At 45.9% G+C, this 21,771-nt stretch overlaps 1 protein-coding gene across 2 annotated transcripts in view; it reads right to left on the bottom strand.

Moving 5' to 3' along the window:
• Window positions 1-20,749, bottom strand: part of LOC119406516 (cobalamin binding intrinsic factor) — a 111,059-nt gene extending 90,310 nt beyond the window's left edge. The window contains exon 1 of one of the 2 annotated variants that reach the window (XM_037673258.2): window positions 20,536-20,749. In XM_037673258.2, coding sequence (XP_037529186.1) covers window positions 20,536-20,641 — 106 coding nt within the window. In that variant the 5' untranslated portion in view covers window positions 20,642-20,749. The remainder of the gene's footprint in view (window positions 1-20,535) is intronic. The other variant, XM_049419006.1, reaches the window with a different exon arrangement.
• Between the last annotated feature and the right edge of the window lie 1,022 nt (window positions 20,750-21,771).

Raw genomic sequence — 21,771 nt, 5'->3', positions numbered from 1 at the left:
CTCGCAAGTGCACTTCTGTTGGTTGCCAAGGAAGCCCATAAGGCTCCCATGATCCATTGCCTCAGGGTCTCAATAAAGTCAATTCTCTCTCTCCCTCTCGCTCTACGTTTCTCGGGTTAACGTATGTTATAAAGCGTGGTGGGACAGTTAAATAACGACCGGGCGACACACAATATGCATTACGTAACTAGTGGGTTGTTTAAAGCTTCCAACCCATTACAAAGGGCGCAACCATAATTATTCATCGTCATCAACTGTCGCATCAACAAACTGCACATAATCGCTTACATATGGTACCTCGCTTCTCCGCAGAACAACGATTAATGTCGTGCTGGGTGCTTCCCAACTTCCCAAAACTTACGCTTTGTGGCGTAGTGGGTACGTTGCTAATGTACCTGTATTAGTAGCCACAGGAGAGTTTATAACGGGCTCTAGAAATGCCGCTCTTCCAGCTTTCGCTGTGACTGTGCTGCGCTTTCCGCGCAGGCCTGGCGTTTTTTTTATTGTGTTGTGGGTGCACCATGTCGGCATTCACGATAAGTTTTACCAGCGCATGAGTGTATTGCTGCGGAAGAAGACAGGTCCGCAGAAAAGAAATTGGCCACTCTAACAGAGATACGAGGCAAACATCACCGCAAGAACTAACATTTCGTTCTCTCTGATGTTTTGTCACGAAAGGTTACCGCGTCCTGAATTACCCCTTTGTAGGATAAAAATAGGTGCAGTTTATATTAGAATCCCTCATTCATCCGCAGTACTATACTCGGTTTTAAGAAAAAAATGGCAACTCCGCCAGCACAACCGCGGTGCGCCTGCCCATCACCTGTGAAAGACCGTCGTGCTATCTAGTTAACGCTCGAACCGTAAGCACCTTTTCTCGTCTAATGCAAATACTATGTATATTAAAAATGAAAGGCTCGTCGTTAATACCTAAAACATCACGTTTGGCTTTGCAGCGATGTCAGAATCCGCGAGGAAGCTTACCAGGCCGTTCGAGTTTCCGGCCTAAAGCCAGTGACGCAAGCGTGGGTCTGTATGGAAACACTCAAGAAGCGCTTGACGTCACGAAAATAAGTAAGCGCTGTTGAAGGGAGCACGTATAAAATTCTCTGTGGGAGATACAGCGATGGCTGTGGGCGCGGCTGACATTGTTAAGTTGTAACCGAGTATAGTTGATGCAAGGCAGGAGCCTGTTCCTAAGCTCGTACGACGTCGTAGGAGCTTGCGAGATTTGACGAGGTCTTTTGAAATGGCACTGTTTGGAGGATGTTTGTGGCGAAGCTCCTGTTGCATTGGCGTTGTTATTCCTGAGTTTCATATTACCAGCATAACTTGAGAAATTGCCGGCATAAGTAGAAAAATTAAATGGATGCCCACTCAATCAGCAGCGTTTTCTTGCGGGTGGTTGTAAAACTACGCTGCGTCGTAGTCGTCAACGCTCAATCGCTGTCATGATCACTACCTTTCACACCTAGCTGCACCGACTCGCTCACATTATGATCGCGTTCACTCCCACTTATCGGGACTTTCTCAAAATACATACGCTCACTCTTCATCACCGCGGCTGGCTACCGTTTCGCACTCAGGTTAATCAGCACCCACTCCCGTTCGTACTGACGTAAACGCAAATTCGCCAGCCATCGCTCCCGTTCATGCCCATGTAAACTCAAACACTTGGTAACTCACTTTATGGCACGCCTGTGAAGTAACCGTGGAGAAATGTGCCACTGTACTCTTAGGAGAGAACGACCTAAGATTTCACGTGGAAGGACGCTCATCTAGCTTGAAATCCTACAGTGCACTTCGTGAGAACACGCGACACATTTCGCGTGGGCATTTCACGTGCATGCACACAAAAAAAGAAAAGACTACATCAGTACGCTTTATACAAATGTTGCTGCTACTGCTGCCAATTGAATAATAATTATTGCTAATTTTACTACAGCTACCGTTGATATTAACACGGCCGCCCTGGAAGTTTTCAGCATGCTGTCAGAAATGAGACAACAAATAAATGACGCAGCATCTGACGCAATTATCGATGAAAAACGCCTGTAGTGCAGGAAAAAGAACAAAGAAAATAAAGCTAACGTGTAAGAGCGACGCTTAGGGAAATTGCTTTCGCACAAAGCTTCAAGCGAAATGGAGAAGAATATTTCACGCTTGGTAAATCCGCAAAGCGTCTCTTTTCAAATAGATATTTTCCATTAGCCGGCCGCCTTCGCTAACAATTTAGCCCGCACCAAGATTGGGTGGAATCTTTTGCTTACAACGCTTTCAGATTAAGGGCTCTTTTATGTCTGTATACTTTCTATTATGTTGAAGTTTCTCATCTTTGTTACACTTTACTTCTCTTTGCTGCTCTTTGCTTTCAAGAGCGCAGCTCTTAAAGCTTTTCGTCGCGCCGGGTAGTGCGAGCACAGACTATCATCATCATTCACGCGCTCTCTTCTTCCTCTCAGTTCTCTTCCTCATCTGCTGCTTCGCTCACAAAACACGTGCGCCGACTTCTCCGGTGCGGGATGAAAAACAGTAAAAGAGCGTTAATTCGACACTCGTCAATTCGGAAAATCGGATAATTCGGGCGCGTTCTCTGGTCCCGGCAGGCATATGTATTGGTTAATGGCATCAAACTCTCGTTAATCCGGTCGTATTTTGCTGCAACCCGGTTAATTCGAACGATTGCCATCAGCGCGAACCGTACGGTAAGGGTGGTAACGACGTTTCTGGTTAATTTCGGGTTAGCACATTTCGGGTCAGTTAAGACAGGAAGGTCTTGAGCCGCGGACACATCGTGAACAAAGTCGCGAGTGGCGAAAATTGTAGCCTTTAAACTGCTCTTATGCAAAGTAAGTACATGATTTACGCATTTATCAAGAAAATGAAAATGTATTGACGTAATAGACATTTGTTTATTGTTTTCTTGATACTTTCGATAATTCGAAATTCGGTTAATTCGGACTTTTTTTTCCCGGTCCCATGAAATCCGAATTGACGAACTTTTACTGTAACTCTGATGGGTGAGCGAACGAGTACACAGAGAGAGAGAAAGAAACAGATAGAAAGAGGAAGAAAGAAAAAGAGAGATATTCTTGGCGAGTCGGGATTCGAATCCGCGTACGCACGTTCCGAAGGCGAGCGCCCTAACCACTCGGCTATCCAGGCACGCTAGCACAGCATACCATAGTCTTGTCTATTATAGCAAGGTGGCAGGAAAGGGAAGTGAGGGTGAGGAGGAGGGAAATGAGGAGTATAGAGAGAGTAAAACATAATAGAGAAAAAAAGGGAAGAAAGACACAAAGAGAAAGTAAGAAAGAAAGAGAAATACAGAGGGAGATAGAAAGAGGAAGCAACAAATAGAGAAAGAAGGGCAAGAAAGACAGAAAGAGCGAGAAAGACAAAGAAACACATCGAGAGATAAAGAAAGAAATATAAATGAACAGGGCAAAAAAACAGAAAAAATCACAGCATATCCGCGGGGTGAATGATGATGAGTGGGGCGAAGCTCCGGAGGAATCATCGGTAAACCGTGAAACTCTTCCGTGAAATTCGCCCAGTACATCATATAAGGAGTGTGAAACACCGTGTATATATATTAAACATCAAACTTTTATTGTACTGTTGGTTTACCTGGTCTCTTCATTATCATCGCTTTGTGATCGGTGAAATGCAGGGAAAGTGTCCGCTCCCTAGCGAAAGAGAAAGCGCGCCAAGAGCGAGCGCGACTCCGAGAGAAAGAGAAAGCGTGCCAAGAGCGACCGCGTTTTCCGCTCGCCCTGTGAGAATTAACGGCAAGGCTAGAGGGAATACACGACGCGCGTAGCGTTCCTCTTCGCGTTCCACGACGCGAGGTCCGTAGCATGCTCAACGAAAGCCAACGGAACGCGATCGTGCAAGTGCTCCGGCTGCTCCGGCTTCGCGAACAATGCACGGCGTTTACTGCACATAAAGAGTCCCAAAACCAAACATCTTGCTCAAGGTGTGCTTTGCGTTTTTCGTAGAAATAATTTCTTTATCATGTACATTAAGACGAAAAGTTGAAAGCTCACTAGAGTATATCGCTCGCAAAGTACATCTTTTAGTGTGATTAGATCAAGGAACACTACGATGTCTTGTAAATTATGATATCTAGTGAATTGCTCATCCAGTGAGTAATTCATTAAACTAGAGCTGGCTACATACATACATACTACTACTACTACTACTACTACTACTACTACTACTACTACTACTACTACTACTACTACTACTACTACTACTACTACTACTACTACTACTACTACTACTACAGAGGAGGGAACGACTTCTCCCCTAAAACAGAGAGATGAGAGAAAAATAAAGAAGCCGTTGAAACAAGCACCTCCTTCAGTATTGGCAGCCCTAGCGCGAAGCTGCCCTAATTTTATACTACTCAAATTATCGCTAAACCTCTATACCCAAACCCTCTAATATACGCGGAAAGAGGTTTGTTAGCAACTTTTGGGTGTATGTTTTAAAATGCCTTGAACAGTGAAAAAAAAAATAGAGAAGTTGAATAGGGGGAGGAATTTTTTGTGAGTCATAGCTGTATAAAGTCAGCAGATGACGAGGCTAAGGAAAATATGGAGGGGATTATTTGTAGTTTTTTTGTAGTTTTACTGAACTGTGTGAATGATAACTTACCAAAGGAAATTAAGTATCCGGTATTGTGAGGGTAGATTCCGCTAAAAAAGTTATGTTTACTGCAATTGTGGGCGTAGCCAGAAATTTTGTTGGGAGAGTTCAACCAGCCTTATGTATGTTCGTGCGTATGTTTGTATGTGCGCGTGAGTGTACATGAGAAATTGAAAAAAAAAATATTTGGCAGAATTCGAACCCCCACACCCCCACCCCGACTACGCCAGTGAGTGAGTGTGACGCAATGGTAGACAGGGAATTCATGCTAGCTCTAGCCCCGTATCACGTTGTCAAAATGTTGTTCAAGCAGGAGAAACAATTGCACATACCGTAACTGCCTCGCTTTTGTGGCCCTGAACTATCGCGCCGTCGCAACAGGGAAAGTAGCGCAGCATTCACACAGGCTATTATTAAAGGTCACGCAATTAAGTTGGTGACAAAGCGGTTGTCACCAATGGTCGCTTTGGTCGAAAAGTGATCGATTTTGGTGAAGTCGCTCGCCGGCCGATTCTTTTACTCCGCGCTGCAGGAGGAGGAAAAACATTTATTTGGTACAATATACACGGCGCTCAAGTTCAACGGAGTGATAGAAATGCTGAACTAATCGCCAGCGCAGGATCGAGACGTCGGTATACCTAGCTCATTGCATCCCCTACCATGAGTGAGAAGTCACCCTACCGTGAATGAAATCAAAGCCGAACATGACACCGAACTTCCCTTCGTAACTATCGACGAGGTGGTAAAGGTCTGACGATGCATATGTCCCGCGGGAAAGCGGCCGGGGAAGACGGCATAACTTGTTCAAAGATGTAGGAGATTTTATATTTAGGAAGCTTGTGACACTGAACACACTACGACTGCCTTAAAGCTTCAAATGTACCAGTGAGTAGGAAAAATGCTATCTTACTAGCACGCGAAAAGAGAGACGTAAAAAATCAGCCTGCGTTCAGCATTATACAAAATATTCACGAAGGTAATTTTGAATGCATTTTTGAACCTGAAACATTCTCAAGTGGGATCTGGAGTTCTTGTTCATATCTCATAAGCGATGGAGCGATGGCGATCCAGAATAGGCATTATGACAGTGCCTGCTGGCACTTATGAAGTGAGGCACTATTCGGACTAAATGAGTGCAGATCCATTGCATATCCTTAGTTGGGGTAATACTACCATTTTTTCTGACCAATCAAATGTTCCACTTTCACACATCCCCTCCCATTATATTTATAGGTGCAGTATATTCTTACAAAACAGCGCACTGACTATGGTGGGTAGGTGCCTTAGGGAGTTGAAGAATTATGTACCCATCAGCTTAATTTAAGTATTATACGAATGATTCACGAAGGTAATTTCAAATAAGATAAGAGAAACACTTGTCCCTTATTGAAACAAAGAGTATAAGCTGGCTTCAGGCAGGGTTTCTCTACAATGTATTACAGACATGTGATCAATCAAGTAATCGAGGAGTCTGCTGAATATAAAAAAAAAAAAGCCTTTAAGCATCCAAAGATTACGAAAATGCATTCCGCTCACTGGAGATATCAGCAGTTTTCAAGGCATCGCATCGACAACGAGTACTTGAAACACACGTGAATACCATAAACAACGTCCACCGAGACTCCACAGCCACCCTCTTGCTTCTCAAGAAAAGCGGGACAATGCAGATCAAGGAAAGGGGGTCATACAAAGAGATATAATCGCCCCATTGTTATTCACTGCATGTTCAGAATAAATGTTTGAACGACTAGATTGGGAAGGAAATGGGAATAAAGATTGACGGAGAATACCTCAGCAACTTCCGGTTTGTAGGCGATGTCGTGATCTTCACCGATGACGGTGCCGAATAGCAAAAGAAAAAAAAATGATTGAATGCGTATGGTAAGCGACAGGGCAGTGAAAGGGCAGCGACAGTCCACTTATCGCCCCCATGGATCATCACGCGCTAAACCCATCACTGTCGTATATCACGCGCTCAGTAAGAGCCTGCCTGCCTTGCTACGCTTTCCGCGGCAGCATTCCAGCTATATTCGCTGTTAACTACTCGAAAGAATCCCCTCCTTGCACGTGCTACATAAAAGACATTGGCAAGCCTGAAAGAAACTTCACGAAACACGACGTAGTTCAAACGATTGGTTCTTTGATCTCCCAGTCCACCCACTGATTGCTATAGCCCGATTGCTACTGCCTACCACGCATTAAAAAATGTAACTCGGGACGTGTCTATAGACGCTCCAGCTTTATGAAGCAAGCGCAAGAGGTACAAGAGCAAAATAACTTGAATGCCAACTAAACTACAGACATTGACGGCAAAGGCTACGCGTCGCGCAAGTCTCTGATACAGTGCTTATAGTGTGTGTATATATATATATATATATATATATATATATATATATATATATATATATATATATATATATATATATATATATATATATATATATATATATCACACAGCGGAGAGATAACAGGCTCGACATTTAAGCTGCGTTATCCTGCTACTTCTCCGATTTCTCATTTCGCCCAATAAACGAATACACACTTCTTCCCCGATTAAAAAAAAAAGGAGGTCATGCAAAAAAAAAAGTACGCCTTGCGTCTATGTTTTTCGACGATGCCTGCTTTTGATAGCTTTAAGATCGTCGCAATTTTCGGGCTACGTAGGTGCGAGCCTCCTCGGTTCTAAGCGGCACTTGAATCTCCATTTGCTTCTTTGTAGTACGGCATTCGCATTGCACACAAGGGTCTGTCTTAAAGTGTAAAATAATATATTACAAAAACAGCAAAATTTGGCAAATGAGCACTTCAATTTTTTTTCCCCCTCCCAGCGGTCACCAGTCGGCGACGCGTCCCGTCATGTCGCGGCTGCTCAAAAGACTGCTGTCACAACCAGAGACCGTTTGCGATGACGTTGCTATATAAAGATGCCACTACAACTAGTCTTAATTAGGAAGTCGACTTTGTCATGGAACAAGCCCCAGTGGTTCAATGAGTTCTTCGGTTTAGCCATGGAGTAGATTGTGAGCATACAATTCCTGGCCTCATTTCGAGGCGGGCGGGATGTAAAAAAGGCCCGTGCAACGTGCTTTGGGTGCGCGTCCAGTTGATCGAAATTGTTCCACGTCCCTTCTATGTGGCAAAATGTGCTGGACTCTCAGCCGCATGATTTAAGCTTTATGTGTGGCGCAAAGAAAATGGCCGGAAAGTGTTTGCCCAACTGCAGATCAGTATTCGCATGTCTAGGCGCCTATAGGATGCGGGCCGCGAGCGCAAATAGATTGGATGAGGATGAGGATTGGAAATAGATGAGGATCCACTGAAAGGTGCAGAAATCACGAATAGCTTCCCAAGTAAGGGTACCGTTTTCGATTGTAGGCTTTCTGCACGTTTTCGGCGAGCTGGTGCATAGCTTTTGGAAGCATTAAAGCGCAAAACCAGACATTCGCAAGATCGAGAGACACAGGACGGGCGCTACTTTCACCTACTTTTATTTGAGGCTTCGCCAGCAAATATACGGAAAAACAAACATGCGCCCATCCTGTCTCTCTCGTTCTTGAGAATGTCTGTTTTTGCGCTTCGATGTTCCCAAAAGCAAAAATCGTCATTACGTGATGACGTCAGCATATGATGTCATCACGGCGTCACATATCGCCAAACTTTGTGACGCCATCGTGACGTAACTACGACATCAGCTGATGACTTCATCACAATACATGGTCGCTTGGTCAAAGGTGGGCCGATCTTGGAAGCAATACAAAACCACGTTAGGTGCAGAAAACTTTCGCAGGGAAGGGGAGGAAGTTTCGTCGAGTGAGAAGAAAAAGATGGCTTTCGCCTTCGATTCGTCTTAGGCGAATGCAGTAGGCGCTTTTCCGTGTTACTTCTACGCCCTCGTTCTTGTTTTGCGCCAACGATTTTCTAACCAGCTATGCACCAACTAGCCCGATAGCATACGTTATTGCGCAGTAGGGACCCTGTGGGTTTTTAAATATTTTTCCCATAATGTGAGTCACTCTCCTATATAATGCCTCGCTGACTTAAAGTATATGCCAAATAAATAAATAAATAAATAAATAAATAAATAAATAAATAAATAAATAAATAAATAAATAAAACGTTGTGATTGGCATGAACCTGTCCGTAAAAACACTTTAAGCGTAAGAACAATTATGTTGCAAGTACACCCGCCTTGGTGACTCAATGGCCGTGGCATTGCGCTGCTTAGCACGATGACTTGGGCTCAATTTCGGACCATGTCAGTCTAATTTAGGTGGAGACGAAATGCGAATGCGCCTGCATGCGTAGATTTAGGTGTAGGTCATTTTAACCCAAGTGGTCAAAAGTAATCAAGTATGCTTTACTACGGCCTGCCTCATAACCATCCCTTGGAAAAATGACTTTGATATCTCCGTAAAGAATACTCATCGTTCCTGACACCCATCACACCTCTCTGTAGACTCGGCCTCCATATATACGAGTGCGCAGGTTTTCTGTGTGCATCCTATGACTTTTCTGTAGAACTGACCCCGCAGACTGCCTGAGGCCTGAGTATACCGTGCATGCTGACATTCTGCTCACTTAGTGCAGTTACCCTCTATTTACTGAGGACTTTCTGTGGTCTGCGTATACTATAGAAATTATGGGCACCCTTTGTAGTTAACGGGTGCTAACTCGAATCACTATGCGATTAACGTGCTTTCTTTGCTACTCTCAACTAATAGTTTTATTGCGATAGCAATTAAATAGACACTCGAGGAGCATTTTTGCCGTCGACGTCGCCGTCACGTTCTGTATAAAGTCGAGAACGATAACATCGTCTCGCGCGTCGTATGTTCCATGTGCGAGCGAAATAATCTTGCGAAGGCTGCAGACGGCCGCGGCTCAAGCGGAGATGAAACGCGCCGGCCAACTCCGTCGGGCGAAGGAGCACGAAAGGGTGTCGGTTGGGGGGGGGGGGGGGCTGCATCGCCCAGGAACCAACTACGAACTTTGATCAAAAGGTCATGGTCGCTATTTCGACAGACATCAGTAGACGGCTCCAACCTTTGTACGTGCGTGCTGTGCTCTCACCGCTTACTTTGCGCTGAGGCGACAGGCAGAAAGAAGACCGCTTCTCTCCCTGGAGCGGACGTATTACCTTACGCAAGCTTGTTGCGGAGTTACGCGAGATCGGATCCTAAAGGAGTTAGCAGCTGGCCTTACTTCGTATAACATTCCAATTTGTTGCTGTTGCATTCATTGCTTCGCGCTTGCGGCGAAACTCTGGCTTTTTTTTTTATTCAGACATTACGTTGGTTTCGGAGAGATATATCTCGTCTGCCTGAGTGGACGAGTCACAATGTTTTAAATAGTACAGGTGCTCGCTGAATCTCACGGCACCGGAATTGCAAGTCCCCCGAATCATATGTGTGTATGCCGATAGCGCTACTACTTGCGTGTCGCGTTTATGGAATGTTAAACGACTTTCGAAATTCTGCATTTGGCATGCTAGTGTTTTCATATATTGCATTTATCATGCTCTAGCTATTCGCACCTAAAACGAAACCCAGGGGGCGCTGCAAAGTTAGGCAACACTAGCAAGGATGGCGGCGGCAAGGAGGTCCATGCGCGGATTGTTGCTGCTGGAAATACCGTGTTGCCTAGAGTGCGATGTAAAAACGTGGTATTTTGTCGAAAGTGAGTGTGTACTTGGTGCCGAGTATGTCCATTTTGGGTGCCGCGAAGGACAACATCGACGATAAAATAAAGGTCGTTGCACTCTTCGTGTAAACGTCTGGCGTGATTCGAACGCGCAAGAAATCTCAGTGCGGCTGCGAAGTGTTTTTGTTGAGCCTGTGATCTTCGATGGCCAATCCTCCAGCACTGCTGGCTTTTTAGCGAAGTGCAAACGCGTATGAGCTGTTCTCATCTACTGCTAGGTAAGTGTTGCTGCTCTGTCACGGGCCGTGTCAATCGGCAATGCAGACAAACTGTTTGGCAGTGTTTTGAAGGTAGGTGGGCTAACGCACTCGGTAGTTGCCGGTGGGTATCGTTTATCAAATGCTGATTACCTGGAACATCACGGCGACACTTCAGCATTTTGCAGCGACTTTATCAGCCGGTTACTTCGTCGCGTCCTTGTATAATGTGTTCAAATCCAAAGAGTGAGGCGGTGATGGTACACCGAGCGAAATAACGTTGCATGTACAAGAAGAGGCGGAGAGAAAAAATGACTACTAACTGCTGACGAAATGACAGCAGAAAAATTGATCACCCTTTTTTTCAGTGCGCAGAGCCTTATTGATTTGTCTGTTTGTGCGTGTGTGTGTCAGCTGATCCGCATACGTGAGCGGAATTGTGGTGCCCGCAAATTCTTCTGCTTACCTGCTGCTACAGCAGTGCATCGTTATAGGTAGGTATAAATGGTACTTTCCTAGCTCCCTGAACCCTACGATGAGACATCAGGCAGGCTATACCAAAGTTACTAGATTAGGTTGGGCTGTACCACTTACGCGTGCCCACGAATCAAGGAAATCGAGCCCGCAACATCTAAACAGCAAGGCTCAAAGCTACTATACGTCATAATATAGCAAGCATCTCGTGCTTACCTTGACGCCACGCAGCAAGCACGCTGACATCAACACTACGAAGATTTCTGCTTTGCCCGCCGCTGTGGCACAGTACGGTGCTTGGATGCTGACGCGAAAGACGCTGTGTCGATCCCAGTTGCAGCGGTCGCATTTTGATGGGGGTGACACGCTAGATGCATGCGTTCTGTGCAATTTCAGAACCCCAGCTGGTCGAGATTATCAGGAGCCCTCCATTACGGCGCCTCTCGCAGCTTGTATCGCTTCGTGCCTTTACCACGAATCGATTCTGATTCATTCCAACTGTGTCATTCTTAGGATTCGTTGATGCCGTTCGAAGCGTGCAGCAAATTTTTAGCACAGTGGCGTAATACTTGTTGCTGAAGTGCCGAGAATAAACAACCGTCTTCGGAGTAACTTTGCTGATGCGGAGGTTGGTTATTTACGCCGTTCTTCACGGTTCACTCAAAGAACGGAAACTCGTCAAAAGATACTATCCCGCCTTTCCGCCTCGCTGATGTGCGTATCGAAACGCAGAAAAACTGCTTCGCAACGCATTTTTTTCTCTGCTGACGACGAATCCATCCGCCAGAATCGCTACCGCAAGTACGAAAGTGAAAGTCGTCCGCTGCACGGACCTCAATAACCTGTTTCGCGCTCTCTCCGCTAGGTGGCGTATTGGCTCAAATTATTTGCGAATTGCCTCTGGTTGTAATATAAATTTCTTCTCACATTCTGTTCGTGAACTCGATGCTGCTGTCCAGTTAGAGTCGTTCCACTTATAATAAGTGGATTTGGGCTTCATTTTTGGCCGAGTTGCTTGTAGAATGTTCCTGTTGCTTGTCGCGTTTTTTGGGCTTATTCGCATTTTCCCAGCAAATACGGTTATTTTGGTGATCATCACGGGCACCAACAACTCGTTTGTCGATTACATTGTGTAGTTGAGTGTTGAATTCTAACATACGTTGGGCGAATCAAGAAGTGAAGTTAATCATGCACTGACAAACGTGCATTCAACAGAATGGAGGGTATTCTCTGGAGACAATGTTAAAAGTAAATATGTACTTTCCTTCGTACTTGCGCATATTTTCGCTGTACAAAATAATTAAAGTTTTTTTCAACTCCCCTTCGTATTTGAGTGACTTTTTTCTAATTAAAAATATTTTCAAGAATGGGAAACTTCATTAAATTTCCGCTTCTATTGGGCTTCTTCGCGAAAAAGCCACGCCGCTTTTTTGGGGCTTCTTTTGTGACGATTATTTGCTTATTTGCTCGGTGGCACCTGACAACTCAGTGTCCAGTCCTCTACAGACGCTTCAAAATTTGTCCCACGGCTGTACAGTACTACTGACAATTTTTTTTCTCACGAGAGTGAACTCCACTCGCAGACGGGAAATCACAGAAATAATAATATAATAATAATAATAATAATAATAATAATAATAATAATAATAATAATAATAATAATAATAATAATTGTTGGGGTTTAATGTCCCAAAGCCACGATTTAATTATGAGAGACGCCGTAGTGGAGGGCTCGGGAAATTTTCACCATCTGGTGTTCTTTAACGTGCACCTAAATCTAAGAACAGGGGCCTCAAGCATTTTCGCCTCCAGCGACAATGCGGCCGCCGCAGCCGGGATTCGATCCCGTTACCTTCGGGTCAGCAGTCCAGCACAATAACCAATCCCAGAAAGCGATTTACTCTAGACTCTCAAAAGAAGGCAGTAAAAAGTTAGTGACTGCTGCATTTACTGCAACGTCGCGGGATCGAATCCCGGCCGCGGCGGCTGCATTTTCGATGGAGGCGAAAATGTCTGAGGCCTGTGTACTTAGATTTAGGTGCACGTTAAAGAACCCCAGGTGGTCGAAATTTCCGGAGCCTTCCACTACGGCGTCTCTCATAATCATATCGTGGTTTTGGGACGTTAAACCCTAGATATTATTATTATTGCATTTACTGCAACCATGTCAATTTTACTACGTGTAGCTAACGTTTTACTGTTATTTAAATATATGACAGGTAGCAAACGCTGTCATCACTACTCATCGTATCAGGGTTTGTAAAGGATACTAAATGCGTACATGGCGGGTTACGTGTTACGTTATTACTACCTCTACTGGCCGTAGTTATGCTGTAATTGTGACGATTTTATGCAAAATTTAGGCAAACTATAGTTTCTTTGATTACTTGGAATAACAGTCATGGCGCACGTATACGCAAGTAGTAAAGTTTAAGAGGCTGGGTCCAGAACATCGACTATGTCTACGTTCATGGCCGATCACCGGTACAACGTGTGCTACCGCCCAAAGTAGGGGTTTAGAACTCCTTTGAAGGTGCTGTTAAGCCTATGTCGCGTAGAAGCCTTGATATTCTGCTTGTGCGTGTACGTGCGTGTCGTCGTTTATGGTTCGTTTATGTCTCTTAGTACACATTGTTACCTGAAGATGTCAGTGCGGTGTCTGTTTGCCAGGGTAAACGCTTGAAGAAATAAGATGTTGTGTTGACTAATGTAACGAGACAATGCCGTTTCCAGTACGGCGTCTCTCACAGCCTGGGTCGCTTTAGAACGTTAAGCCCCATAAACCAACCAACCGCACCGCTTTACTTTTTACAGCGGAACTGCCTATGGCTAGGATCTGGAAAAAAATGTGTCCGAGAGGTTGACAAAAACACGGCATCCGCGCGGCGTGGTCACGTCATCTCTCGGAGGCGGCGCGAAAGTCACCTGGCCGCCCTTTCGTTGACGGCAGGAGGAGTTTCGTCATTCGCGCGCACGCAACAGTGCATGGAGTCACGCTTTCCCGTCGACTTCGAGTGACCGCCCCTTTGCCGATCAAGAACGTGCCCGTCTAGAGCGCCAGCGACGCAGAAACGGGAGTGCAATCGACGCTGCTGGGCTGAAAAATTAAGGCAGCTTCGCGCTAGTAGCGCCAAGCCTGATAGAAGTACGGAGATGGGCGGCCTTCTTTGTTTCTCTTCAGTGTTCTCTTTCTTTCTTCCTCTTTTTTTTTCTGTTATTTTCTCTTATTTACTTTCATTTATTTCTTTCCCTTTCTTGCTCTTTCTATTTGTGTGCCTATTTGTTCCTTTTCTTTCTCTCTCTCTAATTCTCGCTTGGTTCCTTTTTCTTTCTATCTTTTTGTTTTCTCTATTCCTTCCTCTGTCTTTCTTTGATTCTCTCTCTTTCTCTTTCTACATTTGTTTCTCTCTATTTCTTTTGCGCATTCTGTCTATGCTATGCTTTACTCTCTCCCGTCCTTTTTTTTCTCCTATTCACCCTCATTTCCGTTTCTCACTCTCTTCTTTGGTCGTCACCCTCACTCTCTCTTTCTTGCTCTATCTATTTTTATTTCTTTTTCTTCATTTTTTTTTCTCTCTCTCTCTCTCGCTAACTTTCTCTTTATTTCTATCTTTGTCTCTGTCTTTCTATTTATTTCTCTCTTTCTCATTCTTTCTAAGCTATGCCTACTCCCTTGCCTCCTCTTCACCCTTACATCTCTTCTCCTCACCCTCAATTCCTTTTCCTTCCCCTTGATAACCTATACTATACTAGGCTATAGTATGCTCTGCTAGCGTGCCTGGATGGCCGAGTGGTTACGATGCTGGCCTTCGGATCGTGGGAACGCGGGTTCGAATCCCGGCTCGCCAAGAAACTTTTTCTTGCCAAACATTTCTCTGTTTCTTTCTCTCTCTCTCTCTCTGTACTCGTTCTCTCGCCCATCAGGTTACTGTATCCTGCGCCGGAGAAATCGGCGCACGTGTTCTGGGAGCGAAGCAGAAGATGAAGAAGACGACGGCGGCGAAGAAGAGAGCGCGTGCCGGTTCATGATGATGATGATTTCTGTTGCCGACAGACAAAATGCGGCGAGCCTAAACATCTCCGCTGTTAAAATGACTGACGAAGATGGGGCCAGCGATGCTGAGCGCTAACACATTGCCCGCCAGGATCCTCAGTTTGGCGAAGCCGAAAATGCCCGTCGGCGAGTTGGTTAATGCTCAGACGAGTGCTTCCCGGGAGCCTCGGCAAGATTTCAGCGGGGTTTAGGCGGAATCCGTATGGGTGCCGGTGCGGCGTGTGTAATCGTCTGTGGTTCACCAGACACCTTTGCATCATCTCCGGCGTGCGTCACCAACTGCAGCGGGTCTGTGTGGCGGCGACGATCCGGCAGTGTGTGTCATCAGACTGCCCCGGGCAAGTGCCGGTGTGCGGGACGTGTCGCGGCTCGTTACTTAAAGGGACTGTCTGCCAATCAGAAAAAGATTTCTGATTGTGGTGAAAATGAGATCATTCGTCATATTGGCGGCAACGAGCATGCTTTTGCCTCATAAGAAAGGAATTATATTTTTAATTTGATGTTGAAAATCGTGAAAGTATGGCCGCTAGCATCACCCAACGGCGATGTGGTTCAGTCTACTGGTAGGACAAGAAATCCTCGCAGGTAGACTCATCTTGCTTAAAAACAAACATGTATAACTTAAAATTGTATTTTACGCACTTGAGGCAGCTTTCGCTTGAGTAATTTTTTGCCCTTTTTTTTTTTTCCTCACGCGTCTCAAAAGGCGCCCGGTGGCGCTGCTTGCGGCGCCGCCTTCGATTTCGTCTGCTTCAACTCATGCGCCATGCCATGCGGCCCTCCGCGCTGGTCGTACCGTGCCGCTGTATTGCTGTTAGGATGTCTCACGTGTGCTGCGCTGTGAAGGCGTGCATTTATAGTCTCCTTTTGATGAATCAACTTGGCTTGGATTGCAGCAGCAGTGCTAAAATAAACGCATCAACTGTGATTACAGCTAGATAAGTGTTCTGTAATCGTATAATAAGGCTTCATTTAACCGCAAGTGCGCTGAAAACGACTGTTACATTCATTACATTAGTGTTCATCGAAAATAATCCTGCAGAAACCACATGCACTTTCGCTTTTAATTTTTACCGCCGCTACAATTGTCATCGCCTCCGCCAACCAGTGTTGTGGACATGTCTCACGCCAATAGAAGAAGACCAAACGCAGATCGGAAAATTATGTTTTAAAAATTTCTGCTCACTCTCCGGAGAAACCGCTGTAGAGTTGGTCACTTCAGGCTGTATGCTTTCGATTGCGGTACAAAACAGAGAAGCGATGAAGGACGGTAGACAGTCCCTTTAAGGTATGTATGCTGTGCGAATGGTTCTGCATACCTTAGACAATCGGGGTAGACGGGTTAGGCTAGATTTTTACACGCACCTTTGAAAAACCATCACATCATGCGACGTTAAAAACGTAAATTAGTGTGTTTAACGTGCCGAAACCACACAGCGGGTTAACATAAGACGTAGTACAGGCACCTGCATATTACTTTTTATTTGTGATTTTTTAACGTGCGCCCATCAGTACCCGACCATTTTCGCATTTCAGCTTCATCGAAATGCGACAGGGAATTGAAGCTGCCTCTTTTGTAACTTGAGCCGTTTGAAACTGTACAGCTTCAAACGGCTCAAGTTGTATAACCTCAGTGTTTCATACTGTTTCGTACCGATGTCTCGTACTAAGAATTTGACACGAGACGCAACCATTTATGCCCATTGAAAAATGTTGTAGCAGTAAGTCTACCAAACTTGCGGAAATATTTGAGACACAGCGTACTTCACGAAATAAATCTTAAACGATAAACGGAGGGAGGATCGAGACAGTTGGGCACCTGAACACAATTTTTGTTGGACCATTTAGACGTCTACTAATTGTTGTTCGCATACACTTTGCGAAACATTACCGCGATTGTTGCTTAACGTCGCTAGCGCTGTAATATATATCCATTCAATAAACGTCAGCACGTAGCCGCACGGAAACCCAGGTCCTCTGATAAAGTGCGTCAGCTTTCATAGCAGACGCTCTGAACAGTAAGCCAAACGCTAGACGCCAGACGCTTTCCATTCTATGGTGTCACGTGACCACGCTACTTTCCTTGCTTGTCGTTCCGTTGGCTTTCTTGTTAATATTCCCCAGCATGAGAAGCCGTAGGGAAGAATCGCGTACGTAAGAGAAATAGTTAATTCAGTCAGTGAATTTGACTTAGAAAAGCATTATGAATACGGCAACAGCACGGGGGTAATGAAGCGATTCTATTCCAGTTAACGTTTCCGCCTGTGCTGTTACTATGATCGATTGGCCGCGAGTGCTGAACGAGCAAGGTACCGAAAAAAGCGAAATTAATCGTTGCGTCACATCGGCTCAGACCACCGTCTTTTTTCTGTTGTTCTTGATGAAGGAAAAATGGAGAATGTAAAACAGTTCCTTCTTGAGTGCCCGCGACACGTTACGGCAGGGCAGAAACGAAAAGCCGATTTAATGCTTTTAGAGCGTCAACCTTTTGCTGTGACAAGAATACTTGGACAAGGGCCAATACTGTAGCTCAAATAAAGATGGATTGCGGTGTTAAAAACCATTTTCAATGTACAAAATGTTCGACGAATTAAAGCGAATGTTATATTTTTCTTAACATATAGACTGTACATGAGAAATCAGTCATGATTGATTTTATTATTGGCCGTGAGATCGAGCAGAGTCGGCACCTAGCGGCGAACGGACGAAACCCCGCGGTGTGGATGGCTCCTTGCGTCGTCTGCTAGCCACACCGTGTTCGAATGTGTGCGTACGTCATGCACGACCTCAGATTACAGCTTATTCCGTTCTGCTAGCTCAGTAGCAAATGCTTGTACGTATGCCTAGACGATATACCTAATCATTTTGCCTTACGAGACTTGTATGCACTCCAATAAGTGAGTGCATGTACGTGTCGGTATGGCGCTAGGTCTAACCATCGTACCGTCCATTCGCCAAATCATTTCAATGTGGGTACCACTTTGTCGTTCAAGCACATCACATAGTGCATTTGGCGTCGTCCTAAACAAAAAAAAAGTACTAAATGTCGAGGTATGAATGCAGACTTTAACGACACCATCTCGTGAGGTGTTGGCAATTTGGAAATCTTTGTGATACCGCAAAGCATGAACTAGCGTCTGCAGAGGATGGTTAGCGGCAAAAAAGACCTGAAGCCACGCATTTCTACAGCAGCACGCGTATTCATGCAAACAGAAAAGCAGAGTGTGCAAAGTTCTACTTCACCTAATTACGCAGAAATGCAGGCTCTCTTTTTTTTGTAGCCGCTATAGCAAGAAGTAAATACCTCATTTGCTCAGTCGAGCAACACTACTTCTATAGTGGTACAGGCAAAACACAATTGAAACACGTGCAAATAAAGCAAGAAAAAACATCGAGCACAGTGCAAAACACTAATGTGACCGAAGGCCAGTACCGCATTGGTTGGCAGATTGCGCTTCTCTCACACGTAATAGACACGTTAGGCCGGTTTCGTGCATTAACGTGGCAATGGAGGGCGTATACATAACCATTAGGCTGCAGTCAACGCGCTTTATTCGCCGACAATCGACTCAAACCGCCTACGGCGAAGCGCCGCTGCGTGCATTTGTATACGCGCCGCCGACCGCCTATCCACACAAACGCGACGACAGTGCTGCCACCTGTAGCCCGATCTCGCGGCGAATAGAAATGGCAGTCAGAGTTAGGTTTAGTGGGTTTCTTGAAATTAGGGGCTCGAAGTTTCGTGAAGACCACCTTCACGAAACTAGGGGGAGACAAAGTGAAATAATTATCGCGGTCAGCCGCCCCATCAACTAAGGTTGAATAATCAACATAGTAGTGACTGCCGTAAGCGGGTATGTTTGTATTTAAAAGTTAGACGCAGTCGTGTTCCTACACAGTTCAACTTGGCAGAATTCTTACCCGCCACGGTGTTGTATTAGTTATGGTGCTCGACTGCTGAGCCGAAGGTCGCAGGATCGAGTTCCGGCAGTGGCGGCCGCATTTTGATGGAGGCGAAATGATAGAAGCCCGTGTACTTAGATTTCGGTGCACGTTAAATAACACCAGATGGTAAAAATTTCCGGAGCCCTCCAATACGGTGTCGCTCATAATCATATCGTGGTCTGGGACGTAAAACCCCGAGAACTGTTAATTATGGCGGAATTCTTCTCGGCTGTCCGCGCTCCGAGATGTTAGGCTGCAACGTTTAATCCCGATCCTCCCTGCCTTGCACGCGTAATCTGACGATTACGCGTGCAAGGCAGTGAGGATCGGCGCGAAGCTCCTCCCTGATGTGACGCGGTTGTTGCGCGCGGCACTATAGTCTTAAAGGGGGCGAAGGCAGGAGTAAATATGTTGCCCTTTCGCTCTCTAAATCGAAAATCGGAGAAGCCGGAAGAGCTATCGAAACACGCAACCGCGCAGGATGTAACGTAACGATGGCGGCAGCTGCCATGCCGAGATAAGGGGGCCAGCGGAGAAGCCGTCGAGCAACGCGCATTCGTAGTGGTGACTATAGAGTAGCACAAAAACATGCCGAAAAAAAAATTATCTTCCGGAATCACCCTTCACAGGATAATGCGTATGCCACACCTCGCAGTTATTCTTCGATTCCGCTTGCCGAGAGTGCAAGGCGAACACTAATCGTATTTGCCTACGCCTTCGCCCGCGTCACATAAGCGAGGAGCTTTGCGCCGATTCTCACTGCCTTGCGCGCGTGATCGTGCGAATGGCAATTAAACTTTGCAGCCGAATATCTCGTAGCGCGGACGTGCTAGACGTGGAACTGTGCAGCAACACTACTTCCTCTAATTTTTCAGTACAAACATGCCCGCTTACTGTATACGGGCACACACATGTTGAAGCGCGCGCTCGTGTTGCTACTTAATAAAGCTGCGCTTACTTTCTGCGCTTTGTTTCATAGCCTCGCTCAGGTGTTTTTTATTCTTGCATAATGACACCTGCGGATTGCCGAGCGTCAGTTTAAGCTGCGAATATTGAAATAAAAAGCGAGAGTCAGCCCGCCGAGAAGCTCCAATATCGACATCATTCCCCAACCAATTTCGTCTATTCTTGTGGCCGCAACCCAAGCAATCTCGGCCATTCTTTGGGGCCGTAATGTGCCGTCAAGCACTTCCTTATGCGTCCACTGCATTTGGCGTAGCGCCGAGCAACAGCGCCCGAAGCGCTGTCGGCCCCGTCCGCGGCGGTAATTGGCGCTCGAGTGGCGCGTCAGACCGCGAGGCGCCGTCGCTTAAGCGCGTGCTCCTGCGCTTGCGGCCGGAGACAACAACGAAAAAAAAAGGTGATGTGTGAGGTTGGGAACTCATCGAGCCAAAACCTAATCCCGTTTGAGCCACGGGGAAGGGGAAAAGCGCGCTTCGGACGGAAATTGGGGCTCCGGCTAGCCGCTGGCATGAGAGAAGAAAGTGCGAATGTCACGGCGACGCCACTCACCGAGCTGAAAGCCATTCACAGCCAGCGGCGGAACAATGCAGAGAAGGGCCAGTAGTAGGGATCGCCGAGCCAGGGCACCAGCGGGATCGTGGACGCTTCCTTTCATGATGTCCCTCTGTGCGCCCAGTGGATCTCCACGGATTGAGCCAGCTCCTCCGCCGTCAAGTGAACGTCGCTTCGAGGGCCAGCGACAGTCGTCCTCTTATCAGATCGCTGCTGCGAACTGAGAAGCGGAACCCGTCGCGCGCGCGATAGGGGAGATGCTCTCACTGCCTGGAGTGTCTCTCTGCATCTTCTTTTCTTGGTTTCTTTATTACGCCTTGTTTTGTGCCCCTTAGAAGGCGCGCAATTCTGCGTAGATGTGCTAACAGCAGTGTCGTCGCCCTGGCGTCAGGAAACCTTGCTCCAACGCGAGATGTTGTTGCCCGTCCAAACAAATAGTGCCATGCACACACTACACGAGCACACGCACGCACGCACACATTCGTATGTATGTATGTATGTATGTATGTATGTATGTATGTATGTATGTATGTATGTATGTATGTATGTATGTATGTATGTATGTATGTATGTATGTATGTATGTATGTATGTATGTATGTATGTATGTATGTATGTATGTATGTATGTATGTATGTATAATTGCATTATCTTGAGTGGGTCAGAGATCAAACTTGTGTTAAGGACATAGTCAAAATCGAGAATAAGTGGGCACGCATAAAGCATGTAGCGCTTAGGCAAGATAACCGCTGGTCATTAGTAACCGACTGAAGTCCAAGAAAATGCCAGTGCTCCAGTGGGAGACAAAAAATTAGGTGGGCAGACGAGATAAAGAAGTTTGCGGGGATAAAATGTGGCCGCAGTAAGCGCAGGACCGGGTTAGCTAGCAAACATGGGAGAGGCCTTTACCTTGCAGTGGGCGTAGTCAGGATAATGATGCACGATCTTAATCCATATGGCAAATTAGACTTTCTAAAAATCTGCCTGCTGATGCTATTTGCCGGTGGTAATGTTACTTGACAAAACAACATTTATTCCGAACGCTGTCTGAGAGAGAGTAGAGAGTTACTTCATCTATAAAATCTCATAGCCACAGGCGGCAGATGAGAAAGCCACCGGGTCTGCCATTTCGCGTATAATTTCCTCTTTCTGCTCGTCCCGGTCTGCTGAAACCATAGCCGTGGCGTACGAGGTTTGAGTTTCGCACGCGCCAAGAATTACTGCAGGGGATATT

This window comes from Rhipicephalus sanguineus, chromosome 1, assembly GCF_013339695.2.
Source record: "Rhipicephalus sanguineus isolate Rsan-2018 chromosome 1, BIME_Rsan_1.4, whole genome shotgun sequence".
In the NCBI taxonomy this organism is placed as follows: Eukaryota; Metazoa; Arthropoda; class Arachnida; order Ixodida; family Ixodidae; genus Rhipicephalus; species Rhipicephalus sanguineus.
Note: the sequence above shows the minus strand (reverse complement) of the source record. Positions and strands in the feature narration are given on the sequence as shown.